We start from the raw sequence: 13,188 nt of genomic DNA, 5'->3' as shown, positions 1-13,188 counted from the left end.
TGAACAGGGAGTAGGGCCTCGCCAGGAACCTGTCCATCCTATGCTAAAAGCATTTGCGGTCCCAGCCTCTAGAAGAGGAGAGGGGAGATCTGTCATCAGCTCCTGGGGAGGGCTGGGACCCTCCCCACCCGCAGCACCCTGGCTGGTGGATGCTCATCCTCCATTCGCAGCTCTGCTACAGTGGTGTCCTGCTGCGGGGATGGCAAAGGGGCAGATGTGGCACCCAGCAAACCCCTGCAGGAGCACCTTACAGTGGTTGGGATGCTGGATGCTGGAGCAGGGCAGGGGGACGAGGTGCCAGTCCCACGCAGGGGTCTCAGCACAGTATTTCTTTCCCCCAGCATTGTGTGGGTGATTGACTGGCAAAAGCCTTTTGAATATTCATTTGGCTGAGGGGAGAGGAGAGCATGGCAGCTCCTTGAAATCAGCTTGGGGAGGGGAAGCAAATAAGACGGCCTTTATCTTGCTACTAGTGCTACTTGAACGCTCTCAAATGCATACTTCATGTGGGTAAATGATTGCAGAGACCTCAGCCTACCTAACAAGCCTGCTCTTGTAAAGCAGAAATTACAGTGCCTGCATACTTGCCATCCTCATTCAAAAGCCTATTCCTCATTAATATCACTTGATACATATTCTTGCAGCTCGAAATGCCATTCCTCTTCTCCCCACCCATTTCCTTGACTGGCTGTGACATACAGGAACTACACCCAGTGCTTGACTCGCCTCTCCTGACCTTTTGTAACTTGGCTCCAAACTCCTTTTCTTGGGTCTTTTGCAAAACACTGTCAGAAGGGAAAAATCCTTTGTTAAAACACAGCCAACTCCTGCTTCAACGTGGAACAGTTTGTTCTGCTCAAAGAATGAGCCAGTTCAGTGAGCAGAAAAACATTGCCATAAACCAGCGGGCTCGGTAGGCTGCAAAAGCCATTGCCTGCGCTCGGGGTCTGAAAGGACGACGCTGGAGCAGGATCCACAGGGATGGAAAAAAAATCATCCACGGTCCTGACCTGCCAAACCCTGTTTCCTTGCTCCCAACCCAAGTATTTTGCAGTTGTCTTTTTGGTTGTAGCAACTGAAGTGGGGGAATGGGAGCTGCTGCTAAACCAGAATGTAATGCAGCTCCTGAAGCCAGCATATTGCAAAGGGCACGGTGGATGAAGTAATCCAGCAGTGCTCAGCTGGGAAGGGGCTGCAGCACTCCCAGCCTCAGTCTGTGCTGCAGATGATCAGCTCCAGCGCCCTGAGCTTGTTGTCTGGTACTGTTTAGTAGCTTGGTTTAGTCCTTCCCACCCACATCTTGTTTTAAAGCTCTGGACACTGTTTGCCTGCCATTGCTGCGGGTCTGTCCCTTCCCTGGCCGCTCGGTAGCTGGGGATCAGCCTGAATTCAGCAAGCGCAGGGGACTTGGATGCTCGGTGAGAAACTGACCCTCTAGCAGGCTTTTGGGTTTGTGGTTCTGCAGTGGGATCGTTTCGGTGCTGGTGTCAAAGCTGGTTTTCTTTTAACGGTAAATGTGGTAGCATCTAGAGCTGAGGCTCCTGAATTTGGGGTGGTGGTCTCCAAATAGGGTCTCCCATACAGAGGTGGATGTGCAGGCCTGGAAGGGGGGCTGTGAGCAGAAGTGCTTCAGAAACACAAGCTCAGACCCCAGAATAACTCCCTGGGACCGGGCAGGCTGCGGCAGCACTGGGAGCACAGTGGGCTTCCAGCACTTGGGTGCTCTGTGCCATTGGGTGCTCTGTGCTATTGGGTGCTCCTACCTCTGAGCTCCTCACCGCTGGGCCAGGCATTTCCTGCTGGTTGAAAAGACTCGAGTGCCCTTGCCAGAGATGTAACATGCGCCAAGATCTACCTCTGGTTCTCATTCTGTGTTGGGAACTGCAAGTTTTACTCCGAGCTCCCCAATAGCTTTGTGGCTTGGAGCCAGTTCAGCAATGTCAGAGTATAAATATACAAAAAAGTATATTTTAGGTTGAACCCATCCCTTTTCACGTGCATTCCTAAGGGCTGCATCTGCCAAGACTGCAGATGCAGCCCTTTGGTCTCGCCCTACCTAAATGGTGACGTTGATAATGAGCTGTAAGCGTGGGCTCACAAGGCGTGCAGCAAGTCCGAACGTGGTGTGACAGATACCCCTGACCTGTGTGGGGTTGTTGGAGGTGCCTGTGGTCGAGTTGCAGTCACAAACAGATCCCTGACAATGCAAGCGAGGAGAAAACCTCCTAGAGAAAGCATAAGAGGCTGCTGTTGGAGCTCCTTGCCTTTATAAACGTGACCAGTGTCTTCATACTGTCCAATTCAGGGAGAAACCACCCCACTGGTGTTCACCAGCTGAGTGCGAGGTGATGGGGGACCCAGATACCGCTGAGCTGAGAAACTTCTTGAAGCTCCATTAATGCTGTATGGTGTGCTCTGCTGGTAGCATTAACCTCGAAGCTGGCTCTGTCGAAAGATGGATTATCTGTCTGCTGGACCTTTTCCTTTGGTGGAATGCCAGGAATGTTTTGCGACACAGACAGAATGTGAGGCTTGAAGCTATGGAGGTGGGTCCCTGGGATGCTGGGACTGCGGGCCCTGCTAAAGTAGAGTAACTCAGAACAAATCTGTAATGAAGCCTCTATGCCAAGAGGGATTATGATTTTTTTGGAAGATGTTAATGGTATGATTGTATAACGTTTATTTTGTGCTCAATCAAATGGATGAGGGCAGAGGAAAAGGAGTGAATTAATGTCAGTGATGTTCAAACAGAAGCACGCAAAGCTCTGAGGGATGAGCAGTGGTTTTGTTTTGAAGTGTGTTGTGTGGAGTTTTTTTATTCCTGACATTCTCCTGAAATACAGCACGCAGGCTTGTCTCGAAGGGGGGCACTTTGCCAATAGTCTAAAGGTTATATTATCCTAGTGACCTATTTTTATACTCTAATCGTGTTCTGTTTCAGCCGCCCCTTTCTGGCCTTCCATCGTGCTCTGCTCTGTGCTCCACTGGAAATAAAAGGAGGAGGTAATTACCGTCAGTCCCCAGTGCTGAGGCAGAGCGCCAGCCCTGCCCAGGTAACGCTGCAAGGGCGAGTTGCTGCTGTTATGGAAGCACCAGAGCAATGTGAAAACCCAGCTCCTCAATGGGCGATGGCTTGAAGCAGGGGGATGAGGAGCGTTGTGTTGCGGTGCAGAGGAGAGAGGTCTTCTCTTCAAGGCAAATTTTAAATGAAGGACTACAGCAGTTTGTAGAAGGGTGAAATTTTAATGAATAGCTCTGTTTAACTGGCCTAAATGGAAAAGACACTTTTCTACTGTGGGTCTGCCAAGGAATGGAGAATGAATACGATTGTTCGGTCAACCGCTTCCCCTGCCTGTAGACTGTGCCCGGGTTTTCAAAGCCAGGCTTAAGCTACAAAGCACCCTGACCAGTGGACATAGAGAGAAATTGTTCCTTAGCACAAATGTTGGCTGTGATGCTGCTCAAAGCTCGAAACTGCTGAAACGTGTGTGTGTGTGTTTGTACATTTGTGCGGCGGGAAATAATAAGATGTGAAGAGGCTTTTCTTGCCTGCGCGGCTCCTCTAGGGTGGTGGTTATTGTATTGCTGGTGGCTTTTCTTGTTCTTGTGAGAGCACCTGAATGTTGAGTTCCTGCAGCGTTAGTGCCACAGCAGTCTGCTCTGGAGGGGAAAATCTCATTAACTGCTCATTCATGGGAACTTGCAGCCCCGTATGGGTTAAACTCCAACAGAATTAAGTGTGTCATTGCCTTGGCGTTGGGTTATGGACCAGGCTCTGGTGCCAGCCTTGGGCAAGGGCACGGGGCGGAGATGTGCCTCAGGAGCCGGGGTGATGCTCTGCTGCTGGAGATGGTCCCATCCCGTGACTTCCCTCCCAGCTGCAGGCTCTGCGGGGTTACTCAGGGAGGATGCTGGACCCAGCACGCTGGGACGCGCAGCCGCCGACCGGGAACAGAGGAGCTCAGCCCTGCCAGATCTTGCCTTGCCTTCTCTGTTACACAGCCGTGCTGGCACAGCTACAAGAGAGGTCCTGTCCACACCCAAGAAGTTGGGATTTGCTCTGAAGAGGTTGGCTCTTCCCTCTAACTGTGTCTGTCCGTATTGAATCACAGGGATGTAGCCAGGAGAGGTCTTTGCTGAGTTACTGGAGTGTGTCCCTCTACATAGCACGTCCTTGGGATGAATTAGCAATAGCTGTGCTGTTCCTGGCAGGGGAGTGCATCCTCAAAGCCTGTTGGTGATGCTGCTGCATGCCCTCTCCCCTTGTAACCAACTCCAAGTCCGTGGTGATGAAACCCAGGTGAGAACTAGTTGGGTCCCCTGGCTGGGGAACAAGCCTTTGGGTGTTCTCACCTCAGTCTGGAAGGTGCAGGAATCTCCAGCCTTTCTCTCTCCTGCCAGCCCACACTGGCCACGTTTTGGCAATAAATGAGTAAAGCTGGTGAAACTCCTACATGACTTCTCATGAATGGACTCCAAACGCAGAACAGATGCTAATGCAGCCCAAGAGAAAGAGCCCCAGGACTGCCATGGCTGGCACAGGAGTGGTTGTGGGGCTGTGCCCCACGTATGCCTGCACTCGCTGCTGTGTGGGCCTGCTTTTCCTCCTGTCCCCAGCACCCAGGTGAATGCTCCCAGCCGCAGGCTGAGCTGGCACCAGCTTGGTGGCGGGAAGGGGAAGGTGGCTCAGTCTTTGGGTCGGGTGCTCCGAAAGCACCCCTCCTTGGTGCTGGCCCCAGGGATCTCCCAGTTACTGGCCTTTACTTGCTGATTACTGGTGGGGAGTTGGGAAGGCATCTGTGGACTTCCCAAAGCTGCACCTCCAGCCCTGGCTGGAGGTAGAGCCTAAAGGGGAGAGATAAAAACTCTCAAACATCAACTTCTTTTCTCCAACTTTGATTTTTCTTCTTTTTTTCCCCTTTCCCCCCCTATGCTTTGGTATGAGCCGGGGCCTGCCGAGCTTCAGCTTAAAACCTAAACTTCTGTTCTTAAAAGTGCCAATATTGTGCTTGGCTTTGTCTAAGACAGAAACATCAACTTTGTCTCTGACCTGAGGAGTGTGTCTGCCTGCCTAGCAGGCACCCAAAGTGTGTGAAAACTGTTATTTTGCGTATGTTTTGGTGCTGATTTCTGATGTTTTTCTGTTTGAAGCTGAGCATTCGCTCTGCAGCAGAGCCGCATCGAACACCAGAGCCATGGCAGAGCACGCAGCCCTTGGGTGAGCGCCGGGCACCCGGCGTTGGCTGGGCTGGGGCAGAGCGGGGCTGCCTGGTCCACGGTGCTGCCCGATGGCTGTTCTGGTGGTTGTTTCTAGGCGAGGTTTGCAGAAGGTCACAGGAATTAATCTTGTAAGTGGGGCCCTTGGCACTGCGCTGGTGAATGTTTTGCATTAACAACCTCACTCGTTAATTCACTGAAACATTTAAACCCAAACCAGTCGCATCCAGCCAAGCTGGAAAAAGCTGAAAGTTCATACTCGGCAGATTTCGAAACCTCTCTTTGTTAATCTCTGCAGAAGGAAATTTTCTGCCATTGCTGAGCTCACTCTGAGCACTCTGGGCATTGTTCCCCTCAGCGGAGGCGAAGCTGCTCTGCGCAGGGTTGGTGCTGTGTACCTGGACCGTGGGGACAGGAATGCTCCTGTGCTGGGCAGGGAGGAGGGTTGGTACAGGAGCATGGCAGGAGGGGAATGCTCATGGAAGTGTTGGAGGTTTGGGGCTGTCTCCAGCAGAAATGCTGGCCCTGTGTTAGGGTCACAGGGATGCTCAGGGTCTGGAGCATCTCTCTTATGAGGAGGGATTGCAGGAGCTGGGCCTGCTTAGTCCAGAGAAGAGCAGACTGAGAAGGGATCCCATCAATGCAGATCTGTATCTCAAGGGCGGGTGCCAGGAGGATGGTGCCAGACTCTTTTCAGTGGTGCCCAGTGACAGGACGAGGAGCAATGGCCATAAACTAAAACACAACAAGTTTCACCTCAACATGAGGAAGAACTTCTTTACAGTGAGGGTGTGAGAGCCCTGGCACAGGCTGCCCAGAGGAGCTGTGGAGTCTCCCTCTCTGGACACATTCAAAACCCACCCGGACACGTTTCTCTGGGAGCATCACTGGGGCAGAATCAGTTTGACTCTGCTTTAAGTCAGTTTCCCCTCAGATTTCCAACAGCAGTGGCAGGTTTAGGTGCACGGGTGACCTGCTTACTCTCTTTCCTCACTATTAAATTAACAGTATAAATTAAACAGGAACCATGAATTTAAGTACAATCCTTTTGTCTTCCTGGCTGCCAGGTCTCCAGTAAATCATAAAATATTAGGGAATAAAGTTCTTCACACAGGTCTGAGGCAGTGGTTTACACTGAGCTCTGATGTAAGGCTGCTTTTTAATGGATTTATTTTTCTGCTGTTAATTTACTCTATCCATTAAACCAGCCTCACTTTAATGCCACAGCAATTGGTGAATGATCCATTCTGTTATATATTAGTGGTGTATTAAAGTATTAGTGCATTCCAGAAGGTAAGCAGGGAATAAAACATGCTCCGAACATGTGGTTATGCAACTGTTCCATGGAAATGGACAAGCAGTATACTTGATTAATTCTCCTTTTTTTCCCCCACTAAATTGGCACTGTGATTCACTTCCAGCTAAATCTGCAATCTGTGCTCTCAGGTGGCATTAATATTGGAGCCCCAGCAGGAGAGCTGGGGCAGCTTTGATTGCATTTTTAAGGGAAGTTATTGGAGAGAGCTCAGAGCTTGATGCAAATGTGCTGGTAAATGAAATGCAGCTTTTAGGTTCTCTGGAGGTGGGTCAGGCCCTTCACATTTACCCACAATAATGGTGCTGGCATGCCCTGGAGAGGCACTCCCTTCGTGTGGCACAATGGGGGTCTGTGTGTGCCTCTGCTCTGTATCAAATTCACTCTGTTGATAGATAAAAATCATCTTTGTGATATCAGGCAACTCCAGAAACACTCAGTAAGATCCGTCTGGGATTGAGCGTTCTCAGGAATGGAGACTGGAGCTGGATCTCTATCAGGAGCTTGCTGGAAAGGAAAAAGCTTGCAGAGGGCCCCGTGTTAGAGCTGCAGAATAAAGTTCAATGTGAATTCCCTTTTACCATTGCTTCCCTGACACGAAACTCCTTTCAGCCTTTCACGCTGGATTTTGTAGCCTTCAGGCTGGTCTTACTGGTTTTTTCCCTAATTGACTGGAGTTGGAAAGGTCATTGTACCCTGCTAGATTGTGTAATATTTAACTTAGCATCAAAAATTAGGATCTTGGGATTGGTGTCAAATGGATGCTGGTCCCCTCTGAATAGCAAAGCCCATTCACAGCCATCCAAGTATTTGACTTGTTAGTGCTAATGAATAACTTTCTGGCCCTCTGCAGTGGGAAAGACTAATCATGGAAAGGTGGCATAAAGCAGGTCTTGAGATTCGCTCTAAATCCAGCTCACAGCTTTAATACCTTTTTAATTTATAATTTTTTATTAAAGTTATAATTTGTAGCTTTTCCCGACGCTGTAGCATAGCAAACAGGCTGCTCTGGTGCCAAGTTCAGGGATGACTAACGCTATTCACAGCACTGGGATTAACGGGAAGTGCACGTTTTCCCGTCAGTCTTTTAAACGGTGCCTGAGAGCTGCTGGGGCCGGAGTTGACCATCCAGGCTCTGCCTGTTGGAAAAAGTGATGTCAGCTTCCAGAACAATTAAAAACCAAATTCTAATGAAAGTAGGGAGGTCCAATTGTGCTTCCTGCATGTGATGTTTTTTCATTGGGACCTGACATTCCTCTGCTGTAGAAGCTACGGGCACAGATAAGCAGAGGAGGTATTGCATAAGCACCAAGTCATTTGCCCCATCTGCATTTCTCGGAGCATGAGATCAGCTCAGAGTATCTGAGTTGGGAAAGCTGTAACTGATAGGAGTTACCTCTGAGTCAGCTGGGAGGAGGGAAGTTGGCCTTGGGGGTTTTTGTAAGTTCAAGTTTTTATGAGTGTTTTTATATAGCTCTATTGCTGTTACTGTAAATCCCGGGAAAGTCTGGCACAGAGGCTTTGTAATATGAATCAGTGTGTCCATATGCTTCCAAGTGACACTGCAATCTGGGAAAATGCCATTTTATCCCTGTGTTTAAAAGGAAGAAAAGCAGAGTTGGTGTGTAAAAGGCTGGCATTGACAGAGGGGTTAAAGCAGAGATGTTGCTCCCTCGGATGTGCTGCCTGCCCTGTCACCAGAGCAGTGACTCCAGCTTCACTGCCCTTGGGTTGTGACCTGGGGCACAGAGCACTCGCTGTGTACATGGCAAAGCTGCATCAGGCAGCACATAAAGTTGTGGCTAATGTCCCGGCCAGCCCTGGCCTTCCGTGGGCTGGAGCAGTTTGGGAGCTGTGTTAGCTTCAGGAAAAAAAGGAAAAGAATTATTCCTTTCTTTCTCCTTCTTTTCCTCTGTTTTTCTAATGTGACAGGTCTCTGGTCACCCCCAGCCCAGCAAAATGGGCTTGTGTCACAGAGAAATGGCACTTTCTTAGGAGGTACCCCCAGTGCACCGAGTTGTGTGAATGCCAGGAGCTGCAAAGGTGATGGGAAGGGAAGGCTGGGAGCCAGGAACACGTGTGTGGTGCTGCCCTTGAGTGCTGGGGCCGTTCCTCTTGCAGCTCCAGATGAAGACTCAGCAGCTGCTGTTAAAATACTGATGAAGTGGGCAGGGGGTGGGCAGGGAAGCTCCCAAATGCTCTGCAGGCTTTGCTGAGTGTGGGGGGCTGAAGTAAATGGACCTGGCTCCCTGCGGCACAGCTCCGGGTGTCCCTGCAGGCAGAGGCCCCTGGTGTGGGCACGGTGCTTTGAGCTGGTGAGAAGCTTCCTGATGGGATGGTTGGAAAAGGACAATTTTGAAGAAATGGAAATGTTCTGTGGGGAATGTGCTGAGTTTTCACCAGGTTTTCCTGGTGGAAAACAGGCGGCTTTCCCCAGATGGCCCTGTCTGGCACTGCTCTGCCCCACGGAACACCGGGGATGGGTCTGGGCAAGGCAGGGTGCAGGGAAATTGTGGTGGATTTCCTCCTCAGATGGGAATTTGACGCAGGCTGTGGAAAAGGCATGTTTATGTGTTGGTTTCTAAAGGGCTAATTCACAGGTTGTACGTGTGCAAATACAGTAAATCCAAGGTCAAGTTAAATTTTCCTATTGACAGAGGCTGAAAGTGATTTATGGAGTGAAACAGTTAAATACCAGGACAGTTGTGCTTTGTCTAATGGCAAGGGAACTAACTCCTCCTTCCTCTCCTTGTCCTCAGGTTCAGTGGCAAATATGAATGTTTGTCAACATCTGACATCAGCTCCTTGGGACATCATGAGTTTGCTGAAATGTAGACCACAGAGCACTTGCAGTAGCGCCTTTTCAATCTGAATTTCATGTACATGAAAAGAAACTAATCATCTGGATCGACTGTAGTGATGGCTAGCAAAAGAAAATCCACAACTCCCTGCATGATACCAGTGAAAACACTGGTGCTTCAGGAGACTGAACTGGATGCTGTAGAAGATGATCGTGAAGGAACGCAACAGGATGCTCCTGCGGAAGGGCCAGCAGCTGGTGATGCTGGTGCCAGCAACACTAATAACGGAGCTCTGTCTAACGGGCACCGTGGCATTGCTGAGAGTGACACTTACATCTGCAAGTCTTGTGACTTCGGATCTCAAGACATTCAGCACTTCTTTGGGCACTTGGACTCTGAGCACTTGGACTTTAGCAAAGACCCTGCGTTCGCCTGCATCATGTGCAACTTCCTTGCAAACAGCCATGAAGGGCTCTCCCACCACAACACGGAGTCACATGCCAGCGAAACGAGCTTTGTCTGGAGGGTGGCTAAGCAGGACAACCGTACAACCGTGGAGCAAAGTCTCTGTGAGGCCACCAGCAGCCACGACCTTCCGGGAGAGGTCCCTGAAGAAGGGGTGGATGGCCAGTCGGAAATTATCATTACCAAAACCCCCATCATGAAAATAATGAAAGGTAAACCCGAGGCCAAAAAAATCCACACCTTGAAGGAGAATGTGTCAAGTCAGTTGGGCAGTGAGGCAGAGGTGAAAGACGGGGAGCATTCGTTTCCCAACGGGTCCGTGCCGGTCAGCCAGCCCGCTGCAAGCTCAACAAAATCATCTCATGTAGTGAATGGCTCCATCATAGGAAACGTGCCTGTTCTGCAGGCGGGTGTTGCACAACTTGTGTCACTGCAGCAGCAGCCCCCATTGCATCAGCAGCTACCTACGTCCAAGTCCCTTCCCAAGGTGATGATTCCCCTGAGCAGCATTCCAACATACAACGCCACCATGGACTCCAACAGCTTCCTGAAAAACTCTTTCCACAAGTTCCCCTACCCCACCAAAGCCGAGCTCTGCTACTTGACTGTGGTGACCAAGTACCCAGAAGAGCAGCTGAAGATCTGGTTCACTGCCCAGCGGTTGAAGCAGGGCATCAGCTGGTCCCCGGAGGAGATCGAAGATGCCAGGAAGAAGATGTTCAACACTGTTATTCAGTCCGTGCCACAACCCACCATTACTGTTCTGAACACGCCGCTGGTTGCAAACCCCGGCAGCGTCCCCCATCTCATTCAGGCGACTCTACCGGGCCACGTGGTGGGGCAGCCGGAGGGGACGGGGGGGCTGCTGGTCACACAGCCCATCATGGCAAACGGGTTGAAGGGCACCAGCTCCTCCTTCACCTTGGCGGTGACTTCTGTCCCCAAGCCGCAGCCGGCGGCGCAGCACAGCACCGTGAGCTCCAGCAGCGCGTCGGGGGTGAAGGTGGTCAACAGCGCGCAGCCGCTGCTCACTGCCTGCCCGGCCATCTCCTCGCAGACCTTCCTGGATCCAAACGTGTACAAAAACAAGAAGTCCCACGAGCAGCTCTCAGCCTTGAAGGGCAGCTTCTGCAGGAACCAGTTCCCTGGGCAGGCTGAGGTGGAGCGGCTGGCGAAGCTCACGGGGCTGTCCACCAAGGAGATTCGGAAGTGGTTCAGCGATAGGAGGTACCACTACAGGAACGTGAGGGGCGGCCGGGCCGTCTGCCCCGGGGACAGCGCGCTGGATGCCCTGCCCGAGGTGAGCTTCGACGTGCCGCCCAGAGGAGCCGAGCTGAGCCCCGCGGCGGCCCCTCCGCACCCGCCGCGGCGGCAGTCCTGGCACCAGGCGCCCGACTTCACACCCACCAAGTACAAGGAGCGGGCGCCGGAGCAGCTGAAGGCTCTGGAGAGCAGCTTTGCCCAGAACCCCCTTCCTGCCGAGGAGGAGGTGAACCGCCTCCGCGGGGAGACAAAGATGACCCGGAGGGAGATCGACAGCTGGTTCTCGGAGAGGAGGAAGAAGAAGAAGGTGGCGGAGGAGAACAAGAAGGTGGAGGAGGCGGCTCAGCAGGAGGAGGAGGAGGCGGAAAACGGTGGCGGGGAAGGGGAAGACTCCTCGGACGAGCTGCAGGCCGCAGGGGAGAACGGCTCCGTCGACGCTTCCGGCAACATCTCAGTGGAGCGGAAGGTGAGTCCCATCAAAATCAACTTGAAGAACCTGCGGGTGACCGAGTCCAACGGCAAAGCCGAGCTAGTGGGAGCCGGCGCCACCGAGAAGGGGGACGGTGGCTGCAGCCGGGCACCCAGCCCTCCCAAACCCAAACTGAACTTCAAGAAGACTGCCCAGCAGCGGCACCTCCTGAAGCAGATGTTCGTGCAGACCCAGCGGCCGACGAACCAGGAGTACGATGCCATTGTGTCCCAGACGGGTCTGCCGCGCGCCGAGGTCATTCGCTGGTTCGGGGACAGCCGCTACGGCTACAAGAACGGGCAGCTCAAGTGGTATGAGAACTACCGGCGCGGGGTGTTCCCGCCGGGCATGGCAGAGCTCAGCCCTGCCGCCCGCGACGTGCTGGAGGAGTACTATGAGCAGCACAAGGCGCTGCGGGAGGAGGACGTGCCCGGCCTCGCTGAGCGCGCCCACCTCGGCGCGCAGCAGCTCCGGCTGTGGTTCGCGGTGAAGGCGGAGGAGGAGAGCAGGGCGGCCGGCGCCGAGGAGCCCGCAGCCGGCAAGGGCGGCCGGAAAGCGCCGAGCGAAGCCAGCTCCGAGGTGCCCGAGAGCAGCGAGTCCTGGGAGCCGGGCGGCCGCGAAGGCAGTGCCGGGACCCCCGATGCCCCGGGCCCGCCACCCGCCACCCGGCTCGGTGAGAGCTTGGGTGGGCACGGATGGGGCTCCCAGTGTTTTCCATTGGGAAACTGAGGCTTTAGGGAGGGTTTAGTGTCAGCTCTTGCTGTCTGGGGTTTAGCTGAGGAAGCGGGGAGGAATTCCCTCTGGGGAAGAGCGGGTGAGGGAAGGAGGATGAGGAGGGTCCAGTGAGATGCTCCAAGTGCTGCTGCCTGCCTTGGTCGCTGGCTTCACTCAGAAGCCAAATCCTGCTTTATTGTAAGTCAAACCAGCAGGAGTGTCTGGTCTCTACCTGCCCCAGGGGAAGGTGGCCCTTGGGTTTGTTTATGGAGGGGATGGGTATTTGGGAAGGAAGGGGCCTGGCTGCTGGGTCCCATGCCACCCTCCCCTTGGCCTCAGGCAGCAGACGTGACCCCTGCCTGTGCCGCGAGAGCTTCCTCCCTTCCCTCTCCCGCTGCCAGCTCTCCAGATGTGAGCATCCTTGTTTGCCGCGGGGCATCGCTCAGTGGTGAAGATGGAGGCTGCAAGGAGGGAGAGGAGATGGAGGGCTGGTGTTTACTGCTGCCGGCCCTAGCCCTCCTCCAGGACTCACTTTTGAAAGCATGTGTGTGTGTGTGAGGAGAGGTGGATTCCAAGCCCTCCATGGGCTCTGCAGAGTGCAGCTGGGGGCTGTTTCCTCCCTGGCAGGGTTCCCACCATATGGGGATGGCTGAGCGCTCGCCCCGTCCTGCTGCGGGCTCTGCAGCCTCTCGCCTGCTCCATGCACGCAGCCCCTTGCTGTCCTGCTGGGCAGCTGGGACCTCCTCCAGCCCCGCTGCCTTGCTTTGGAGCTTCCCACACACCTCTGCCATGGCTGCAGGCCTTGAAAAACAATGATAATCATTACAAAAATCAACTACAATTCATTACTTCCCTCCCCCGTCTCATTTGGAGGAGCTGGAGCGTGGGTTTGAATGGGGCCCTGCCCTTCTTGCAGCTGAGAGGCCTGGATGTGAGTTGCCCCC

General features: G+C 53.1%; 1 protein-coding gene across 7 annotated transcripts in view; it reads left to right on the top strand.

Moving 5' to 3' along the window:
• Positions 1-13,188, top strand: part of ZHX3 (zinc fingers and homeoboxes 3) — a 47,022-nt gene that overhangs the window by 27,851 nt on the left and 5,983 nt on the right. For 4 of the 7 annotated variants that reach the window (XM_030502788.1, XM_030502792.1, XM_030502790.1 and 1 more), the window contains one exon: positions 9,292-12,203. In XM_030502788.1, the coding sequence (XP_030358648.1) occupies positions 9,452-12,203 (2,752 nt within the window). In that variant the 5' untranslated portion in view covers positions 9,292-9,451. Of the gene's footprint in view, positions 1-4,273; positions 4,301-4,662; positions 5,219-9,291; positions 12,204-13,188 lie in introns of those variants that run through there. The other 3 variants (XM_030502794.1, XM_030502791.1, XM_030502795.2) reach the window with 3 other exon arrangements.

This window comes from Strigops habroptila, chromosome 13 (assembly GCF_004027225.2).
Source record: "Strigops habroptila isolate Jane chromosome 13, bStrHab1.2.pri, whole genome shotgun sequence".
In the NCBI taxonomy this organism is placed as follows: Eukaryota; Metazoa; Chordata; class Aves; order Psittaciformes; family Psittacidae; genus Strigops; species Strigops habroptila.
The sequence above is the reverse complement of the archived record's forward strand: the minus strand, read 5'-3'. Positions and strand labels throughout refer to the sequence as shown.